This window comes from Thunnus thynnus, chromosome 20 (assembly GCF_963924715.1).
Source record: "Thunnus thynnus chromosome 20, fThuThy2.1, whole genome shotgun sequence".
Lineage (NCBI taxonomy): Eukaryota > Metazoa > Chordata > Actinopteri > Scombriformes > Scombridae > Thunnus > Thunnus thynnus.
In genome coordinates this window covers 15,902,120-15,924,744 of record NC_089536.1, presented here as the reverse complement: position 1 = coordinate 15,924,744, position 22,625 = coordinate 15,902,120, and the positions used below count along the sequence as shown (strand labels likewise).

The 22,625-nt window shown below is 39.1% G+C and overlaps 1 protein-coding gene and 1 long non-coding RNA gene across 4 annotated transcripts; one reads left to right on the top strand and one right to left on the bottom strand.

The window, feature by feature from the left end:
• Positions 1 to 1,132: 1,132 nt before the first annotated feature.
• On the bottom strand, positions 1,133 to 15,130 carry LOC137171625 (integrin alpha-M-like). 2 transcript variants are annotated; one of them, XM_067575657.1, is made up of 30 exons: positions 14,964 to 15,130; positions 12,632 to 12,734; positions 12,305 to 12,402; positions 11,783 to 11,853; positions 11,507 to 11,621; positions 11,041 to 11,168; positions 10,778 to 10,920; positions 9,828 to 9,978; positions 9,179 to 9,329; positions 8,811 to 8,884; positions 8,466 to 8,583; positions 7,850 to 7,986; positions 7,599 to 7,745; positions 7,295 to 7,510; positions 7,002 to 7,135; positions 6,593 to 6,735; positions 6,342 to 6,493; positions 6,084 to 6,209; positions 4,057 to 4,130; positions 3,648 to 3,789; positions 3,440 to 3,538; positions 3,272 to 3,351; positions 3,083 to 3,166; positions 2,910 to 2,979; positions 2,702 to 2,800; positions 2,497 to 2,577; positions 2,234 to 2,344; positions 2,020 to 2,133; positions 1,829 to 1,939; positions 1,133 to 1,585 (listed from the first exon to the last, which is right to left on the bottom strand). In XM_067575657.1, the coding sequence occupies exons 1-30, from the start codon at positions 14,998 to 15,000 to the stop codon at positions 1,493 to 1,495; spliced, it is 3,402 nt and encodes a 1,133-aa protein (XP_067431758.1). In that variant the 5' UTR covers positions 15,001 to 15,130; the 3' UTR covers positions 1,133 to 1,492. The 2 variants fall into 2 exon arrangements, with proteins under 2 accessions (XP_067431758.1, XP_067431759.1); XM_067575658.1 differs by having other exon boundaries at positions 8,466 to 8,580.
• Positions 15,131 to 15,892: 762 nt separating this feature from the next.
• LOC137172261 (uncharacterized) lies at positions 15,893 to 21,516 on the top strand. 2 transcript variants are annotated; one of them, XR_010924930.1, is made up of 4 exons: positions 15,893 to 16,054; positions 16,301 to 16,364; positions 16,452 to 16,773; positions 21,244 to 21,516. It is a non-coding gene; the product is annotated as an uncharacterized lncRNA (long non-coding RNA). The 2 variants fall into 2 exon arrangements; XR_010924929.1 differs by lacking the exon at positions 15,893 to 16,054 and having other exon boundaries at positions 16,096 to 16,364.
• Positions 21,517 to 22,625: the final 1,109 nt, after the last annotated feature.

The following is a 22,625-nucleotide window of genomic DNA, read 5'->3' as shown; positions in this document are numbered from 1 at the left end:
TCCATCTTGGACTCAAGCACATGGAGAGAGTGGTCAGCAAAACAGAGCAAAAAAAAGATTTTTGTCATGCCAAGTGAATTCATCATGTTACTAAAGTTATCAGTCTTGTATCTTAATTAAAAAAGATAAGTTTTAGACATTATTACATGTTAATTAAAGTCAGTATAAGCTATAAAACAAGGTAATAAACTCAGCATAACTGTGGATCGGAACCACTGTATGAAACAGTTTTGTCAAAATGGAGGCTGTGGGGTAAAACGTGCCAGTGATGTTGGGGCAAGTTGAGTCAATGGTTCAATTTACCCCCAAACTTATTTTCTGATATCTTAGAAACTAGAGACACTGTTCATGTTCGATCCCTGTTACAAGTGCTACAATGTTGATGAATAAATACCTAATTGTTGACTAAATTTAAGCCACACACAAACATGCTGTACATACAGACGGGTGACAAATTAAAGGAAAAGCCAACATAAAGTGTCTTAGTAAGGTGTTGGGCCACCAGAGCAGCTTCAGCGCTCCTTGGCATTGATTCTACACGTCTCTGAACTCTACTGGAGGGATGAACACCATTCTTCAAAAAGATATTCCCTCATTTGGTGTTTTGATGATGGTGGTGGAGAGCGCTGTCTAACATGTCAGCTCAAACAGACACACAGTGAAAAGTATGAGTTTTTGCCTTTGTTAAATTGATGGCATCAATAAAGTTCAAAATTATCTCAAATTTGTTTGATTTTGTGTAATTTTTATATCAGTATTTAATAATAACACTATTTACCCATAGAGGGCTCAATTGACCCCATCCCCATGCTCATTTTACCCCTACCTTGGGGTAAATTGTGCCATAGGACTAACTTTTTTTGATGGCTCATTGTTCTAAAACCATAATAATTAGATAACTTGTTTTAATTTCCACGGGTACACAACAACCTGAGGTATATATAGTAACTATTATTTGAAACAAATACACTTTCATTTTGCAGTAAAATCATCAAATGTAAAAAGCGGCTCATGTTACCCCGTTCTCCCATACATAATGTGATGAAAAACCAGACTCCAAAGGATCATACTCTATTGAATTATTTTTCACTTAAAACAAAGTGTACAAATTAACACAAATGGTTTGCAGGGATATAAGCACAAATATTTAATTGTAGACCAACAGTAAGCTATTCAGTTCAAAATGTGGATTACAAAATCAGTTTTGAAGCTCTAAAACTCTTGCCGCTCTATGTATGCATCACAAGCTCTTTTTCAGGATAATAAAATGAAAGTGTTGCAAGGGTTGCACAAATATATTTTCCATTTAAATGTGTATTCATGAAAATGGCAACACATTTATATATTTTCTATTGAAGACAAAAATGCACAAGAATTTATGGTACAGATTAACTAATCCAAGATAACAAAGCCAGTGTAGATGTTGGAACATTTTTGGTGTTTTCTATCTTGTATCGTCTTGTCTGTGGGACATCAACTGACTTCATGTTTGTTACTCTGGTGTGGGTTCACCTCCCTCAACCCCCGGATCAGCTGTTCCCCCCTCATTAATCATGTCCTTGTATTTACTCTTGAAAAATCCAGCCTGAGAGTACAAAACAAAGGAAGTTAGATAAAAACACTGCAATCCTGCATTAGAGATGCACAATAAAAAGATAAAAAGAGCCAAACCAAATGAGAGAATAATGAAAATATAAATATGCCACATTCAAGTTTTATAACTGGGTGTATTTTGTGATAAAGGCTGCCTAATAACAGAACTCAGCTTGTCTTATTGCCTCCATAATGCTGTGTAATAAACTGAAACAGTGCATGTACAGTATCTCACCTTGTACAGGCCAGCAGTGAGTAAAGCCAGTAAAGCCACCCCTCCCACAGATCCTCCAACAATCTCTTTGGTGAAGTCTGGTTCAGGATACACTTCTACCTCTGCCACAATCTGTGAAGTGACAGATTTTGGATCAGATCTACATTCAAGCTCTTTTCAAACAGAAATAAACAAATCTGATGTGTAATTACCTTGTGAACAGGAGGGTTGTTATTTGACTGCACGGAAAAGAAGATGTACTGGTTTCTGTCGTACTCCAGACTGGCCGTGCTGGTCAAGAGGAATTTGGCAGAACCAAGTCCAATCTGTGTAAGAAAAACAGGGGAATTGGACATTTAATTTCATCTTTAGGGTTGTTCATTTTCATTATAACATTATTATTTTTAATACACACACATTAGTTACCTGCTTTATCCATTCAGAACTAAGGTTGGCAGAGATTGTGTACTTTTTATGCTCCTGTATTCCCATGAATCGATTGCACTTGAACACTCTGCAACTGGCTACGGAGCAGTCCTGTGGGTGATTAAAAGGAGGCCTAAATTTATTGCTGGAAACAGGGAAAACGTATGTGTAATGCACTAAAATACCATACATTTCTAAATACATATATAATTAGATTAGATTAAATTCTACCATGTACAGATGGTAGAGCCTCTGATACTTACCACTGACTTATCTTTTTGTATCTGAGCAACAAAATTTGTGATGGTGGGTTTTTCATCTTTTTCTCTTTGGCAGTCTGGAATCTGAAATAGAGCTGATTCATGTCAGTTTAACGGAGAACAAATTCATCCACAAGGCTTTAGTTTCATAAAAAACAGCTACATTTGAGACATGTGGGGTCTCAGTAACAATGAGTTCCCACGTTACCTGCAAACTGCTCGAATCCACCCAGATGTCTTTATTACCGAGCTTTACTGGCACCCTGATCACCACAGTGAAATTCAGTGCTCTGATGTCATTTACAACCTAAGAGGGGAGAAAAGAAAAAGACCTACTGAGCATTAAAGTCAAGTCTGAATAAAGTTAATTAACCTTTTTTAAAAAAATGATATTATGATAGGATAAGATTTTTTACCTTAATTGATTGTTGGAGTGGTTTCTGCAAATTACTCTTGCCATAAGTGAAATTGCTGTAGCTGAGGGAACTGAACAGAAACATTGAATGTTTCAAAGACATTAAGCTTCACAATGTCACTTTAAATTATTTTTAAATCTTTTTAAACTTATTAAATCACATAGAACACAAACCTTTCAATTGTCATAAAAATGCTGTACTTCACAGCAATCCCTTTCATTTTGTGAAGTTCACTTGACTTGGAGTGCTCGTTCCCACTAAGAGAGGTGAAATTAATTGTACACATGAATAATAATAATAATTGTCACATACACACATGTACAGTGATGTGCTTATAGGCTGGAAGATGAACACAACAGTACCTGGTGGCATCTGCAGTGATGAATAACTTCCTGTCAAGTTGACTGTTGGTGTCAATCCCATAGGACACAACGAAGAGCGCCTAACACAAAACGAATGACAGAGATCAGATTGTCTCCTCTCTCGGTTCAGCTGCAGTGAGATGAGATGCTTCTGTACACACTACAAACCTTAGCGTTGGTCTTGAAAATAGGCTTGTCAATAGTGCAGTCTGTCTTTCCCTGAGATAAGTCAGCTCCACTGTCCAAGGATTTGCACTCAATTCTTCCCTTTATTAAAAAATAAATAAATTAAACAAAAGCACACATAATCCACAATCACTGCATAACCTCAGAGAGCAGCTGACCAGAGTTGAATTGAAACAGACTTGATCCTCACCTGCAGGCCTGTAAACTTCCTGTAGGAGAGCCCAGGTGGGTACGTGAGAATGACATGGCTGTTGTAGGAGTTTTCCTCCCTGTTTTCCACTGACACAGTGACTTCCAGCAGTTCATCAATGCCTACTTTAACCTCTGAGGAACTGATAGATTAGGAGAACATGGAAAAGTGAAGGTAGGAAAAAAACACAAAGAGAGTCCAGGTGCATGTAACTTTAGTCCAGCATGTAGAAAAAGAGTAACATGCTAAATGCTCTGCTGAAAGAGTAGAATTAAAAGAGCATGCTGATCAATTTGGGAGTGCAAAGAGAAAAGTTAAACATGTCACCTGCCCACCAATAGTAAATCCACAGATAAAACAGTAGATCCACACACCTAAGTCGGGCTTCACATTTGAAACTCAGCCTCACCTGGTGAAGTTGAAATCCATTTTCAGGTTATCTATACAGATGCTGTCATTGCCGCAGTTGATGTCAAACTGTAACTGTGGAAGACAGTATGAAGTAAACCATGTATGTTCAGAAAGTGTAAGAGCAAACGGCCAAGAAAGACATCTCTCCATATCTCTCTTCTGTCTATATAAAGCAAAGAATCTCTGTCTGTCTGTCTGTATCTACTAGTGCAGTGCCCTTTCAAAACGTACCTGTTTGGAACGGGTTGATTTCTCAACATATATAAATGTGCCGATCCCCTAAAAGCCTCTCACGCAGACTAGCAGTAGACGCTATAATTTACTCATGTTCCCTCAACGCTTCACATGCAGGCTATCGGTAGATGGTACAATTTACCAATGCTCCTCAAATGCCTCACATGCAGAATATTTGAAGACTACAATTTTGAGTTGAGCTGAAGCTGATCAGATGAACTGTGGTGCCTGTTCAAAATGTGCCTGAGAGATCCTGCACTATGTCTTATATACAAAGTTCCCGCATGTGAGGAACGGGAACAGAGTTTAACTCTCTAAGCTTTTTCAATTGCCTGTGGAGTCAACGAACGGAAATACGGATAAAGCCACTCTGCCGTTGCAATTCGCATTGTGGTTGGAGATGGGATTACATCTGTAATGATAATGATTGAAAACGTTTAAGAGACTTAAGCTCTACTATTGAATTGTGTGCTCTGAACGATACTTGGCATGTACATTCAAGAGTGAATGCTGGATGTCTCAGGCACTCTAAAAATACCTCATAAACAACATTGCTTCTGCTTCTTCTTCTGCATGTGGATTCAACGAACGGAAATACAGACAGTGTCACTCTGCCATTGCAACCCACATTGTGGTCAGAGATGAGATTACAACCGTAGTGATCATAAGTACCATAGAGAATGAATTGAAAAAGTTTAGAGAGTTGAGCTCTGTTCCCGTTCCTCACACACGGGAACTTTGTATATATGTTCAAAACACTTGAACATATATACAATATACTTATATATATACACTTATATATATATATATATATATATATATATATATATATATATATATATATATATATATATATATATATATATATATATATATATATCTCAGGCACGATCTCTCAGGCACGTTATGAACGGGCAATATAGTTCATCCCATCAACTTCAGCTCAACTCAAGATTGTAGTCTCCAGATATTCTGCATGTGAGGTGTTTAAGGAGCATCGGTAAATTGTAGTGTCTATCAATAGTCTGCATGAGAGGTGTTTAGGGGAGGGGCACAACTCTCTCTAGGTATTGAGAAATTGAACGGGCACATTTTGAATGGGCACTGCACTAGTGACAAATAAATGGAATTACAACTGAATATTATTTAGAAAGCATGATGATGCCTGAGCATTTCATAGTACTGGAGAGCTCTCCAGTGCTAATGGTCATGGATTTGGTGGTATCTGTCGTGACCTGGCAACCATGTAATTAATTCACAAAAAGTATTGTCAACATGCAACAAACATGAATCAGAGAGTGAAGTTGTTTTTCTTAACTTCACAAACCCTGAGCTTTATTGTTCAATCCTCACTTCAAAGTTCTGACAGTCAGTGAAGACCACATGTGAGAAGTGTGAATTGAACTGGATCATTTTCCCCATTAGTGTGATTCTTCTTGGCAGATCTGAACACAGTAATCGTACTCAGGTGCAGATCAAAACAACCGCACCGAGACCATTTGAGGATATGGTCTCGGTCCAGTCCCAAACCAATTCTGGAGTGGTTTGTTTTTGGTGGGAACATGATGATGTTGCCAGACATTCTGTATGTTCTTGCTCCCACCCCAGACACATGTAAGCAATGAGAGGAGTGAACGTTCTCTCGTGGCTTAATCCAACCAACGGGAAAATGCACCAAGTTTACCAACTCATCCACTGATTTGGACCAGAGCAAACAAATACAGGTTTCAAAACACCCTCAGTATGAATGAAACTGACCAATAAATGAGGGTGTCTTTAAAGATTACTTACAGGATGAAAGGTTGTTGTCTGAGCCTGTTGGGCCAGACATGGCTTGAGATTTTTGTCAGAAGGCAAACCGTCAAAGGTGAATCGGAGCTCATTGTTAAGTGGATTCAGAGCATCTTCTGGACAGGCCTGTGAGAGGACGGTACTATTATGAATATCAAGGTAGTGAAGGTTGGTTATATGAAAAATTTTGTTTTTCACATTGAAGCTGTGTGGGTTGTAGTGGGTTTTCCTGATGTTATTAGGTTTTAAACAACTCACCTCAATGTGGAAGTTCACATCGAAGCATCGTTGCTCTAAGCCAAGAGTTATTGATCCACTCTGCTCTCGTTGTTTCTCCCTGATGTAAGCTCGGTTGTTTGGGACCTTACGTGTGGCATCCAGCGTTAAAGTATAATTGATCGTTGCTGTAGCTGAAATTAGAGTTTCATTTAAAGGTTACTCATGTACACACATATCTAAATGGATGGACAGTTGGTCTGTGTTTAGAAACAGTGAAGAGAATCAGTGACCTTTATCTACTGTAGAGCGTCCGGTCATGGTAAAGCAGATTCTAGCTGTGTTGTCCAGTGGTTTTGAGCAGTCTGAGTTTTGAGTTTGGATTTTGTTTGGGTTGAATGTCACCGCAGCATCTACCATTACTATAGGCTTTGATCTGGAAAGCGACAGAGTACATATGAAAATTGTAAAGCAGTATACCAAAATGACAACCAGTTTATCTTATTTTAGCTGCCTGATACAATCCACTATTGATGAACAGTTCTGTCCTAAATTAGTAACAAGAGACTTAAAATCGTGTTACTGTGAAAGGTGGAGACTTCATGGTTATAAACCTTATGGTTGTATGATTTCGTTGACACAAATGAACACAAATGGTAGAATTACACTTGAGAGTAATAATGTGTGACAGGAGCATCTTACCTGAGTAAGACAACTGTTCCCTTTGAACCCACTGCTAAATCAGGCAGATTGTCGTTACTAAGGTCAAAAGACGACTGACTGATCGACATGCCAAAGAACTTCAGTCCTGACTGGACTTCAGAGGAAGCGATTCTCTACGTAAATGAAAACATTTTAACCAATCAAAACTACATTTTGTCTATATTAAATATAAATATATTATATACAAATAATATTGTATATTAAATACTGTGGCAAACAAGAGGCCATACATATCATTCGCATCCTCTTGTTGCTTCTTTGCTCTTGCTCACCTGTGAGCAAGTACGACCAATCCTTCCTCCTCCTGTTTCACCGTGGAAGATGTAGATGCTACCTTGACCACCATTCTCCAAAGGTGCTCCAACTGCCAAGTCATTGAGACCATCACTGTTAAGGTCAGGCAGTACAGTGAGAGAAGACCCAAACCTTCCTTGGTCAGATGCATCCCCTCTCAGCACTAATGGATTATCGAAGTGACACTCAACTCTCTGGTGGAAATAGGAAAAAAGGATGAGAGTCAATGTTTGAATTCTCATTGAAAAAATCCAATAGATTTTGGATAGAACTGTCATTTACCACTTTTGACAAGCTGCAAACATAAACTCGTCCCTCTCCATTTCTGTCTATGTACATAGGGGCAGATATGAGGACTAGGTCAGTGTAGTTGTCACGATCCACATCCATGGCACAAACCACTGCACCAAAATATTCACCAATCTGAAACTGTGTGAGCAACAAAAAACAATTAGTAAAGTGAGGAAACAACAACCTTCAATTTAAGATTAAAAAAATTAATTCTTTACATTGTCTTAATTGTGAGCACACACCTGCCAAGCATCGAGATCAATTTTTTGTTCAATGCTGTCTTCAAAAACTGAAATCACAGCTCCTCTGTGTTGATATCTTGGAGCACCAACAATTGTCAGTGTGCCACGCGACGTTTTGGCGACTGCCATGGAGTAACCTAGAATTAAAGAGTCAAGCTTATTAGTATACAAAGGCTGGGAACAATCTTTAAAATTACACATTTCAGCAAACTATTAATTACAAATAAGCATTATTTGTTCTTTGTTTGATTTAACATTTTAAAAAAAACTTGCTTTGGGTCACCCCCTACACACTTTTCCTTGCAGGATGCTTCTAGTTCAGAATATTCTTTACTTTTCTTGTATGCATTTAAATCTGGAGACCATGAGGAGCCTTCACTTTGGTCTTCCCTGAACACATTTTAAAATCATCACAATATCTATACAAGCTGCGTCTTCAGTATTCAGTGATATCTTACTGGCTTCTGCACAACTTTGAATCATAGTTTTCACTCCTTAGTCCTCATTTGTTTTTTTTCCTGTTCCTCTCCCAATATCTTGTGTTTTCAAAAGATGGGAGGAAGGATTGCAGTACAGCAGTGTAAATACACTATTGTATGTACTGTAATATTCATACCCAGATAACTGTCAGGTTCCATATTCGGAGAATCATAGGCCTTCTGGCCTGTGCTTGTGTAATGCTGGTAGCCTCCCTTCCACTGGTTGGCACCAACAATACCCATCTGAATCCCCTGCTATTTAGACAGAAATGTATAGAAAATGTGTTTGGCACAAAACATCAGCCAAGGAAAAGGCTAAATGCATCATACATTCATCATCTGGACCTTATATAGCTATATGCTTTTCAGCCACAAGGAGTGACACACAGACGTGTGTGTGTGTGTGTGTGTGTGTGTGTGTGTGTGTGTGTGTGTGTTTCTAAGACTATACTGTCCAGTGATGGTCTTGTGTTTTTAATTACCCCAGGCACATAAGCTGCACTGAATCCCATTTGAGCCATTTCCATTTTCAGTGACTCTCCACCAGTTTGAGATCCTGTAACAGCAACATAAATGAGTTAGTATACAGATTTGAAATTTGATTATAGCTCTGAGTTGTAATTCTAAAGTATTTGCCAAGATATTTATGTATTTTTTTTGTTAAAACAGTAAGTCTGTATATTGTCTAATATTGTCCATGTCACTTCTAATGACTGGCAGTTCAGTTTAAAATGACACTTCCTAATAAATGACATAATAATTGTTTACTATGGAACTATAACTTTTACAGTAATATCACAATAAAACACAAAAATGATGTGAAGCTGTCATGATAAAGTTACATATGTACCTTCAATAGAGAAGATTTTGTCCTGTAAATTCTGCCGTATTTTTTCAAGAGCGCCAAAGTTTGATACTTGAAACACGTGATTTGCTGAGGGTTTAGAGGCAATGGTGTCCAGTTCCTGTTTTGCTCTGTAATTTGTGAATGCACCCCCCACCTAGGGATGTTGAGAAAACATGTTTGAGGTGTTGTATTGTACAACAAAATCAATTTGTATGCACAAAAGTAAAATATTGGCTCCATTTATATTACTGACGCTCAAATTGATCATAATCTCTCAAGCATGCAGCATTAAATCGTGTGTTTTCAGTACTGCTAAAGGTTTGTTTGTCATGAATGCCTGTAAATTTTGGAGTGTAGAAAGTATATAACTATTTTGAATTATTATCATTTTTCAGAAACACAAAAGGCAATTTTCCAGCTATACCTGAAACTCCTCAATTATGGTTGAGAGTACAATTTGAATTTATATGATCAAAAAAAGAAAGATTGTGCCTTTAATGTGGACAAATGACATTTTGTGACATTTCATTTTTAAATCCCACAGAAAACAGAGTATAGGTAGCTGCTGTCACCTGAGCTGTATGTGATGTGTTAGTCAGATGTGCTTTAACTTTTTAACATGTTAACACAATACAGTATAAATGCAACTTACCCCAATAGCAAATCGAACAATCTTTTTCTTTTCAGCTGAATTTACTGCATTTTGCAAATCATCCCGGTCATGAGATTCTCCATCTGCAATGACTATTAAAATCTTCTTCACATTTGACCTGGAGCCTCTGCTTGCCGAGAAGACATTGTTGCTGTCAATAGAAAAATCCACTTTTAATACATGTTCTTGTGGTACATTTTTAATGAAAGAAAATGAAATGTCTTTATAGGTTAAGAAATAAAAGGTTGTCACTTACCTCAGTAGCATCAAGCCATGCAAATAGTTTTGGTTTTATTTGTACAAGCTTTGAGATGTCTCTCTGAGATTTCTGAGTAACATGGACATTGTTTCTGAAAACATGTTGCTGGTGAATTTTTAACTTTTTAGTGCTATGAGCACAGAAAACAAAATCCCATACACTCTCCATTGAGGCAGAAATATCAGATCCTAGGCAAATAAAACCAAAAGTCTCATGGCTTAATACCACTAGCTGTGCCATTTAATTGCTGTCTTGTTGCCTCTCAACAGTGTGCAGGCAAAAGAATCCCTCAGGTGTCCAAACGCCAATTTAATATTTCCCAGATTAACCAATAAATATAATAGTGAGTGGTGTGAGATGTACTTTAAGTACTGTAAGTACTGTACTTCTAAACGATTATTTTTCTGTATAATGTGTTGAGCTGATTTTAAATTTCTCTATTATATGTTGTGTTATAATTAAATTGGTAACAGTATATTTTGAAGTATTTATTTATAGAAATGCTTTGAAAAAGTTTTAAAGTTTGCCAGTTTAGATGTAATGATGCTGATTTGTATCAAACTTAGCATGACTGTTGAAAATCAGTATGAACAACATATCATAACACGATAGGAAAACTCTAAAATCAAAGAAAAACACATTGTTAACTTCTGAGGATGGTGTCACACACTAGCATCATGAAGGCACTTACACAACGTGTTCGATGGCTTCAGCTGTGTAAGTCGCTCCAGCTAACTGTCTTATTCTATCAATTTGAGATTTCAAGTTATTAGTATCAAAAGTGTCAAAGTAGTAATGGACTTTGGGATTTGTGGAGAACTGGGCAATGGCAAACTGGAAAAAAAGAAGAAAAAATGGAAATATGTATGGATATAAATGGAGATATGTATTCAACAGTCAAATAATCAAACAAGTTACATGGAGGGCTGAGGTATATTTTGAGTACAATCCTACCTTTGTATCCTGTCCCTGGAATGATCCGACCAGATTTTTCACAAAAGTCTTCATTCTACCAAAATCCTGTGGATGTACGCTGGTTGAGCCGTCCAACAGAAATGCAATGTCTGCTTGGGTTCGACACTCTGTCAAAAAGGAGAAATACATCTGAATAATTATATACAGTTTCCTCTTAAGCACAGTGATTTAAAACATTTATGTCATCCTGTTGTGAACATTACACATTGCTATATTGTCTGTCTGCTTGTTCCAGTGCTCAGGCATGCTGTTGTTCTGATCACTCCAGAAAAGCCTCTTGGCAATGTGAAGCAGTATAATACAAATAATCCAATGCTCAGATTTCTACCAATATGCATGTTGGGTTGTGTGTATGAAGTGATAAGTGTGTGCAGTGGTGCTCAAATATTACTAAACCTTTTTTATCACTACCTTTGAGATTGTAAAAAAAACTCAACCTGTGTACCTTCAGAAGAAGAAGGCACAGAGTATTCAACATGATCATAACTGGATAACTGCAAGCATACACCACTATACAGCGTGATACTTTTGCAGTCCTTTGGGATGGTTGGACCACATGCCTGAAAAGAGACAAGGCCAAGTCCTGATTAATAGATGATTATTTTTCTGTTCCTTAAATAATACATTTTCAAGCTGAAAAAAATGGATTTACTGGTAAAGATACAAACCTCTGCATTTTTATTATCAATGACATGTAAATCTTTGCACTTCACAAACTTACCAGAGTGTTTTGTGTGGTGGGATCACTTGTCATTGTCAAACCAAGGGACATGTTGACTGCAAATTCTGGCACTGCATAAAAACATCAGCCATCAGTTATGTTAAAATTATCAAGATACAACACAACTACATTCTCAGTGACCAAACCACAGCCACCACTAGTAAAATATTTCCCTATCTGATCTGATAACTATTACAACATTACCCAGTCAAGACTGTACAGCAGTGTCTCACAACTTTGCATATGGTATACTTATGTAACCAATTTCAAATAAGATGGAATACAATCTCCATCTTAACAAGTAATTTGGTTAATTATTGAGTCCTAAAATTTTCAAAAACAAAAGGAACTGTTATGGGAACAAGTAGAATAACTTTATTTTATTCAATCAGTTGGCAAGTAAGCCAGTAAGGATAAAGACAGAAGCCTCAGTATCTGTCTTATAAATCCCCTGAAACAATTTTTATCAGATGACAAAAGCTAAAGAATCAATAAAGCATTTTGAAATGAGTAGTTGCTCACCTGCTACTGATACTTCTGTGCAGGATTCAGTGGAGCAATTAAATATTTTCCCTCTCTGACTTGATGAATTTTGTGCAAGGGGGGCACTGACCAGCAAACTGAGGAAATAAAACCCATCAATCAGGTGAGAGCACCTGTTCAGTGAGTACAGTGTAGCTAAATAAATCCCACATTTTATCTGTTAAGAAATGCTGCATGCTTATGACCTCATTACTGTGAAACTAGAATATGACAGAGATGCAAGCTGGAAAAACCCTATCATAGTCAGATGTGAAGAAGCAGATATGGTTACTGTAGATCCATGTTCCACCACATCACACTACTTACTCTGATTGTCTTTGTACCACCTGGTATCCAAAACCTGCAGCAGAGCTATTCAGGGACTTCCAAGCCACAGGATCGATATTGAAACAAAGTGCAGCTTTTAACACTGAGGAGTAAAGAAGGAAGAACCACACAATTGATCTGATTTAAAGCCACAATGTGTACAGTTACAGTATCTTTCAAATTATTCTCATGGCATTAAGTTTTTATTTGCAGGAAAAGGAGATAGTCCTTGTGAAAATCTGTACAGTCCGTGTTGCTTTCAGTCTATAAATGAGTGTGGTGTGTGAAGTGTTGTCTTTTTTATACAACCACTAGAGGGTACCAAAGTAGGAATGTTTGAATTTTAAACGGTGGCTCTGAACAATTACTATACATGATAAATACTAAGACTTGAAGTAAAGATACAGTGCACTATTTTACACAGCATGTATAATTGCCTTCACAGGGGATATCCTGTCATGGAGTGATATTTTTGTTTGAATGTTGCAAAAATAAGGTCTTTCTTACAGCCATCTGTGGGGACGACTGTGACTCAGGAAATAGAGCGGGTTGTCCACTAATTGGAAGATTGGTGGTTAAGTCCCCAGCTCCTCCAGTCTGCATGTGGAAGTATCTTTGGCAACATACTGAACCCCAAATTGCTCCCAATGGCTGTACCAGCAATGTGTGTGAATCTGTTAGGTTCCCCTCCTGATGAACAGGTTGGCACCTTCCATGGTAGCCACTGCCATCAGTGTATGAATGTGTGTGTGAATGGGTGAATGTTGGTATGCAGTGTAAAGCGCTTTGAGTGGTCGGAGGACTAGAAAAGTGCTATATAAGTGCAGTCCATTTACCATCTTTTGACCTTTTGAGGTTTTCTAAAAACATGAGGTTTTGAAAAAATGGTCCAAGTTATATAAACTCTTTGATCGCCTGACAAAATAGTTTCTCATGGTCAACAGCTTTTAAAATGGTTGAAAGAGATTGTGTGATAGATAACCATGTTAACTTCCTTTAATGGATCTGTTGAACCTCAGGCAGACACTTGCAGATGGATATTAATTAATTTTGGTAGCCATTACATTTAAAAATATTCCAAATTTGCATCATGTTATACTTTTAATGTCACAGTCTTTCAAAAAAACCCCACCACCACCACCACCACCACCAACAAAAAAGAAACAGTAAATCCACAAAATAATGATAATGATTTCATCATCCTGAGACCAACACCCTCAGGTTCTGCTTTTTCTACTGTGACCTTTATGGCTTCAAGAAGACAATTAGAGAAGGTGCTATATTTTAGATTTTATTTGTTAATGTTAACCTGTTCATAGTTACCCATCATTTAGTTCATGTCATCAAATTCTGTTGTGTTTTTACAGCATACTGTAATATATATTAATCTGAAATAAACCACCAGTAGCAGAAAATATCACAAAAGGAGTAGCAGGAAATTTGTTACTGCCCTCCCACATAGAACATTTACATCAGCTTCCTCTGATGAGTGAAATAGATGAGTAGGATGTGTTGTGTCGGTGTCTGATATGTTTCACAAGTTGTATACATTCAGCAAATGTGATCATGTTAATTTTCGAGAGCCGAGTAATGTCTGTTGCAGTATTAACAATTCAATTTGAATTCAAACATAATAATAATTTAGGATGTCTGTGTTTATGTGTCAGCCCTCTGAAAAACAATGCCTTCAGTCCACCTTGCAAGCCTGCACAGGATAAGTGGGTATATATAAGAAATTAATGGATGAATTTAAAATAATTTAGGTTCTTACAATCAGTTACACAGGACACAAGTGGGGGGAAAGGAACTAGTATAAGTTTTAGGTGTAATTAGTGGCATATGAAGCACTTTTTCAGAGCTCCTGAACCATGAGACCTAAAAGTTAAGTAAAGTTGGATTTTGTGGATTGAGACAAGTCTGTGCCGTTTTGAATTACCCCATGTAATGTCCAAAAAGAATTTAGGAGGATTGTGCAGCATTGGTGAAGCAATTTTTAAGACTGAGTTGGTCACATACTGAGGCAGGAAGTTTGACTAACAAAGGATGAACCATAGATGTAAAAATGATCATTTTAATTTTTTTTCTCGATATTATGGAGAAATAGTGATTACAGTGATAGATAGTGATTACAGTGATTACAACAAAACAAATGATAATTTATTATAATAAAAGTTACTGTGATTGCAGCATGTTATAGAAACATAGCTGCTGAAGATGTATATAAAATAAGATATCATTAAATGAAATGGCAGGATCCTATTTTCACTGCTGGCACAAAAACTCATAAAGGGACAATGAAAAACAAAATCAGGATGTACAAATTTTGTCTTACCTGACAAGAATAATGAGGTAGATATTAACCAGTCCATTGTGTTACTCCCATGAAAAACACTAAAAGAATGACTTATTCTATTAGTTGTACAAATTAAACTATGGAAACTATTTCTACTACTGAAGCTGTGATGGAGGGAGATGTTGAAAGCAAAATGAAGAAATAATGAGGTGAAAGAGCCAAGTGCCAAGAAAGTCAGTTAGAGGAACTTTTGTGTAGGAGGGGTTACATTACTGACAAGCACTTTCTGTTGTATGTGAGCACATTGTATGTTGTCATTTCACTGCACAAAGCGTATGCATTTCTTTAATTTTGATCCAATCCCTTAAATAACATATTTTTCAAAGACTTTCAAAGTGTATGTCTAACACTTGTAAGAAGTACAAACAAATTATTTTCAAGTTAGTTTCAGGGCAACTAGATTAAACCCAGAATGATGTTTTGGGTACTAATGCTCATTCTGATGTAAGTCTGATAAATAATGATACAATGATTAAAATGATAAATAGAAAAATAAAACTTTACCACTAACCACAGCTCTTGTTGGCAGGTGTGGCAACACATTTGTCACTGAAAAAAGAGAAGAGGATGTTGGACACCGATGTGAGGAAGTTTTATTCAGACCACAAAAGTGTTTTCATCAGACTTGAACAAGTTTTCATCACTTTAAATTCAAGCAAGACGGCTCACTGGGAATTCAGTTTTAGGCGCTATTGAGGGAAAATGCCAACACAAATGGCACGCTTTTCTTGAGATATTTTTATAGTTCCCTTTTCCAACAGTGCTGTTGATGTCTTTGATTTCTTTCTGACATCAGCCGAGGAGAGAGGAAAATTAAATTTCATATTCCAAATGTGGCCGTATGATGTAGTGGCTCTCCATGCCACCGTGTGGCACTGTGCGAGTTCCTAGTACGCTGTTGCTGGGCGGCACCATGCGCACCTACATAGGCAGGTGCCTGTCCACACCTCTTCCTCACTATCCTTCCTTGGATGATCCTGGTGTGTGGTGGCTGCAGCCTGGCGTGGCGGAGCAGTGTGGGCATTCTGGCGTGACTGCTTGCCGCTAACGTGCTTCACTGTTATTCAAAGGTAATGAGCTCTGCCAGTGTACACTCTGCCATTCAAGTGCGCAGTCGGTGCTGTGTGCGCACTGGTGTGCTGGTGTTTCTGTGGGTGTGTGCAGCTGACTATTGGTATGGAGGGACTGCTTGACCCGCTCGGGGCCCCGGCGTGGTCGCTTCTTGTTTCCCTTGTTTCCCTCGGCGTTGTCCGCCTATCTTTAACAACTGTGCGTGTGGCTCTCAGCTGACTGACATGTTGATCGCTCCCTTGCAGCAAAACAAAGCTCCAGACCAACTTCTCCCTCCTATCGTCGGGGAGGCTGTGCAGGTGCTCGCTGGTAGGTAATAACCATGAATGGAACTCACCTTTAAAATTAATCATTTACCAGATTTGTTACTGAAAATCATTTGTGCCCTTTTTGTAGAGGCTGTAGAGGTACGTGGCTTAGCACTGGCCACCACTCCTGTCATGAAGTGACTGTTGCATGTCATTGCAGCCCCGAACCAGTAGAGGGCTCTGGTTCCACTTGCCATTAAGGGGGATTGTGTAAAGTCTTAAGCAGAATGTTATGGCAGTAACCAAAAGAAGTTGTATCCCCATGTTGCTCATGTTATAATGTGGTTATGGCCGTTACTACATTAAAGCCAGCTCAACTGAAGACAAGTGTCGTATCTGATGACGTGTACCCTAAGATATCACATATGGCGACGAGTCTGCAGCAAGACGATGAGAGCCGTGCAAGTTTAGTAAGTGAAGTGAAGCTAGGCTAGTGCTAACAACGTGACGCTGACTGAACCATGGCTGTCACGGTGGGTGCAGTGGCACCTTTTGATAGCAAGTCACAAATGTGGGAAGAATACTGTGAGATTGCCCGCGCAAAGTCCCAGCCAGACACGAGAAAATGCTACAGATGTGGGGGAGACAACCACTTAGCGAAGGACTGCAGGTTTGCAAATGAGAAATGCCACCATTGTGGAAAGGTGGGGCACATAAAGAGGGCCTGCAGAATGAAAACAGTAGGAAAGGAAAAGACTAAACACTTTAAAGGGGAAAGAGGAAACCATGGCAAGAGAGCAAATTTCATACTAGAAAAAGGGGGTGATCGTGATAATGAGGAAGTTTTCACTATTAATCAGGATCAGGAAGGATAGTTGCAGAACCATGTACAACATGAAGGAAGAGAGTCATTCCCAGAGAGGAACCTATAAAAATAGTGATAAAAGTAAATGGGAAAAATGTAATCTATGAAGTAGATACAGGCTGTGGGTACACCATAATGTCAAGAAGGGCATTTTACAAGTTATTTGGTGATAGCAACAAACCCAGGCTAGCCAAGTGCAGGATAAAACTAAGAGCGTACGGTGGCCACAGAGTGCCAGTATTAGGTGCAGCTAAGTTCAAAGTGGAACACAAAGGTATTGCTAAGATGTTAGCAGTTGTAGTTGTTAAAGGTTCAGGGACCAGCTTAGTGGGACGAGGGTGGATTAAAGCTCTCGGGTGGACTGGCAACCTGTAAATAAGATGGAGGACAGAGAAGACCCTCTACATGAAGTGTTTTTGAGACATGAGACGGTATTCAAGGAGAAGCTAGGAATGTTGAAAGGTTTCACAGCAAAAATACATGTAGACAGTGAGGCCACACCCTGCATCTATAAGCCCAGGTCAGTACCTTTTGCAATGAAGAAGAAAGTAGAGCAAGAGTTAGAGAGGTTATTACAGGAGAAAATAATAGAGCCTATGAAATTCTCAGAATGGGCTGCACCCATTGTACCAGTCCTAAAACCAGACTCTAGGGCAAGAATTTGTGGGGACTATAAGCTGACAGTAAAGAAAGTGTCACCCATAGAGCAGTACCCCATTCCAAAAATGGAGGACATGTTAGCCGATCTAATGGGAGGAGAAAAATACACAAAGTTAGACATGAGCCATGCCTATCAACAGATTGTACTGGATGAAACATCAAGAAAGTATGTCACAGTGAACACACACAAGGGACTGTTCACATACACAAGACTACCTTTTGGTGTGAGTTCCAGCCCAGCCATCTTTCAGCGCACTATGGAGGGTGTGCTGCAAGGACTTGAAAATGTCGCAGTGTACCTGGATGACATAATTCTGACTGGAAAGGATGACAAAGATCACCTACACCACACTGGATCAAGTACTGCAGAGACTGTAGAATGCAGGACTACGCTTAAAAAGGAGCAAGTGTCAGTTCATGGAGAAGGAAGTGACATTCTTAGGACATTGTGTGGATAAGACAGGGCTGCATCCACTACCAGCAAAGGTGAAAGCGGTGCAGGAGGCACCCACACCCACCTCGGTGACTGAGCTCAAAGCTTATTTTGGACTGTTGAACTTCTACAACAAGTTCTTGCCAAACTTGTCTACATTGCTAGCACCACTGCATAAATTGTTTAGGAAGGATGAACTGTGGTCTTGGGGGGCCAGAGCAAGAAAGGGCTTTCAAACAGTCAAAAGAACTTTTGCAATCCAGCAGTGTGTTAGTGCACTGTAACGAACAGAAAGAACTGATACTTAGCTGTGATGCTTCTCCATATGGAGTTGGAGCAGTATTAGCTCACTGCATGTCAGATGGAGAAGAAAAACCTATAGGGTTTGCATCACGCACGCTTTCAGCTGCAGAAAAGAACTATTCCCAGCTAGATAAAGAGGGATTAGCTGTCATTTTTGGAGTACAGTATTTTCACAAGTATCTGTATGGAAGGAAATTTGTGATTTGCACAGATCACAAGCCATTGATAAGTTTATTCCATGAGATGAAAGCTGTACCACAGATGGCATCCCAGAGGATAATGAGATGGGCGGTACTGTTAGGAGCATATGAGTGTGTCGTCATGTACAGAACCGGTAAAGACAATGGTAATGCTGATGCTCTTAGCCGTCTCCCACTTCCAGAGAAACCCAGTGGTCCAGCACCAGAGGAACAGGTGTTAATGTTGGACCAGGAGCCGAGTCCACTGATGACATCAGAACAGCTTTGGAATTCGACAACTAAGGACCCTATTCTCTCTAGGGTGCGTGAGTATGTACAGAGAGGATGGCCAAATAACCGGGACAGAGACTTTATGCCTTATAAGCAGAGACAACATGAGCTGAGTGTACAGGACGGCTGTGTCCTGTGAGGAGCCAGAATTGTGACACCAGAGAGGGGACGAGCTCCTATGTTGGAACAGCTACACCCGGGGATGAGCCGCATGAAAGGCTTGGCCAGAGGTTACATGTGGTGGCCTAACATGGACAGTGACAGAGAACAAGGTGAAGCCATGCACCACATGTCAAGAACACAGAAAGGACCCTGCATGTGCACCACTCCACCCCTGGGAGTGGCCTGAGAAGCCGTGGAGAAGACTCCACATAGATTATGCCGGTCCTTTCATGGGTAAAATGTTCATAGTGATTGTGGACGCACACTCAAAGTGGTTAGATGTATATCCAGTGACATCAGCTACATCAGCAACCACCATAAACTGTCTGAGGAATAGCTTCTGTACACATGGTATCCCAGAGATGATTGTCTGACAATGCACAGTATTTTGTCAGTGAACAAACTAAAGAGTTTATGACACGAAACGGAATCACACATGTTACATCAGCACCGTACCACCCCTCATCTAACGGCTTGGCTGAAAGAGCTGTACAAACTTTCAAAGACCTCATGAAAAAGAGCACTGGCAGTACAATTGAGACAAAGTTACAGAGAGCTTTGTTTAGCTACCGCATCACTCCACAGTCAACAACTGGACTGTCACCCGCGGAGATGATGATGGGAAGGAAGTTGAGGTGTACACTGGATCTCATACACCCAGACCTGAAACAAAAAGTGGAAACTAAACAAGAAAGCCAGAAAGCTTACCATGACAAACATGCCAAAGAACGCAACTTTGTAGCAGGAGATTCTGTTTACACGAAAAACTATGGATGTGGACCTAAGTGGATACCAGGACTGATACAGGAGATCACAGGACCAGTTTCCTACACAGTGGTGCTGGGAAATGGTAAAGTTGTCAGGAGACACGTGGATCAACTGTTCAGCAGACAGGAGCAAAAGCTACCAGTTATGATACCACATTTAACACCTGAGGAGGAGGAGGATGTGTTACTCCCAACAGTGGCCAGCAAAGTGCCACAGGACACAGACACTACACAAGTGGAGGTTATGCCTATGGTGAAACAGGACCAGAAGAGCAGTGCACCTAGTGGTTCTCCAACTAAAGAGTTATCCAGATCTCAAAGAAACAGGAGACCACCAGCCTATATGAAAGACTTTGTGAAGTAAAGGACATGTAAAAGACACAAAGATAAGACTGAATTGTGAGGGATGTTTTAAAAACAAAAAACCCCCCAAAAGTGTTAGAAGTGAAATTTGTTTCAATGATGTGCATTTGTTATGCCTGTTTCTGTTTGTGAACATGAGAAAACAAAATGCAAAAGAAAACGGGGCTCTTACTGTGTTGTCTAATTACCTAGATGTTTGTTGAGTTTATTATGTATCCCAGTCAGTGTAAACTAGAGTAGTTTAGGTTTAAGAGGGGAGGGATGTCATGAAGTGACTGTTGCATGTCATTGCAGCCCCGAGCCAGTAGAGGGCTCTGGTTCCACTTGCCATTAAGAGGGATTATGTAAAGTCTTATGCAGAATGTTATGGCAGTAACCAAAAGAAGTTGTATCCCCATGTTGCTCATGTTATAATGTGGTTATGGCTGTTACTACATTAAAGCCAGCTCAACTGAAGACAAGTGTCGTATCTGATGAGTACCCCAAGATACTCCCTAACTCCCTAAATACGGCTGCTGCTTCGGTATTGTCTCAGTTATTGCAGTTTTAGCTATTGTTTCACCGCTGCTGCTTCACAGCTGATGCCTTGCGGCTTAGCTGTCCTGCTGACTGAGCTGCATGGTGACTGCGTACAGCTCTGGCCACTCAGTCTGTAATCCTTTTTAAATGGGTTGTTTTCTTATTGTTTGTGTGTAATTTGTTTTACTTACATAATTATTCCTCTTACTTAGTTATTTTCCTCTTAGATTTGTGTTAAGAATTATAACAATGTGGGTTATTTTGGTGTTTCATTATTCTGTAAATATTAATTTGTGGCCTATGTAATTGTAGATAATTGTAGATTGTATTGTCACCACCAGGGCTTTTGTACCGTCGTTGTTAGCTGTATATTCATTTTCTTTTCTTTTACTTGACAGGTGCTGGGGACCCAGGCAGCAGTCCACTCCCCTGGTGGTGGGTTTCCTTTGCACCCCCAATTTTGTTTGCTGTGTCACGGGTAGTTTTCTTTTGTTGTGAATTCCCTTGCCTTGGTTTGATCCCTGCTGCCAGCCCTGTCTTCAACCCCTTTTTGGTTCGTCTTTCTGTGCCATTAATTCTTGGGTTACGCCCTGGTGGCTGACATTTTTAGCTAATTACCTTTTTTTGTTTCTTTTTCTCATATTTTGTCTAATAAATTATTTTTAATTGAACATGTCCTCTGCCTAAGTGGAATTTATTATTGAACCTGTGCTTTATTATGTGGTCCAACTTCACCACAGGCAGATAAACACCCCCCAAGGCACTGTTTAGACAAGCCTTCTCATGAAGAAAAAAATCTTTTCTGCTGGATTTCCTCTGTGCTCTCGTCCCATCTGCGTGTCAGAAACTTTTGTAGTGTGACTCAGTATCTGATGGATAATTTTGTATCTATTGTTGGGTATTTATCTGTAGTAGGAGGTACCTACTACATGTACAAATTTTTATATTATGGTGCCACAGGTATTTCACATATCTAAGGAAACAAATAGCAGTCTGCCATATCACAATCTTATTGCTCTTTATCAATTAGTTTCATCACAACTTCACTGGAAAAAAAAGTATTTTTGTCTTTCTCTCCTTATTGCAACTGTGCACACTGTCTCATTTGGACTACAGCCTGTCTTCAGGAAGTGAACCTCTTTTCCTGCAACTGCTCACCCCAAAAACCAAATGCAAATTTTCAAATCCTTTCTCTGTACGAAAATTAAACATATATATATAAGGCGTTGTGCAACTTGATGGTGTGCTTGTTCAACCTTGGCAGAGCTCATCAGTCACAAAATGGCTTTGAGGAAACGCATCTGCATGTTGACTCTGATGAGCCTTTTATCTGCAGGTAAGTCACACTTGGATTGGACCAACCTCTTTGTTGAGATGCAGATGCTTTGAAAGTAGTTTACTGTATGAGAGCAGTCTATTATTTAATCCTATATATTTATATATAGGAGGTATATACTAGGGGTGTGCCCAAATCCTAATACATTTTTCAGCAAAGCACAAATAGTGGGTTTTTATGAATATTTATTTTGTACAAATATTTTAAAAATTATTACCATGTCAAATACCATGTCCATGAATCGTTGATCTTCTCTGGACATCTCAACTTCTTCATCTTTTCCCCTCTCAGGGAAATCCTGCTTAAACTGCTGCTGCCACAAGTCATCAAGAGCTGCAAAGGATATGCAGTTTACTGTTACCTTGCATGTTTTCCCTTTTCTGTGGTTAACAACACTCTCCTTGAGCTGCCCATTTACAGTCCATCTTTGCCTGTTTTAACAAC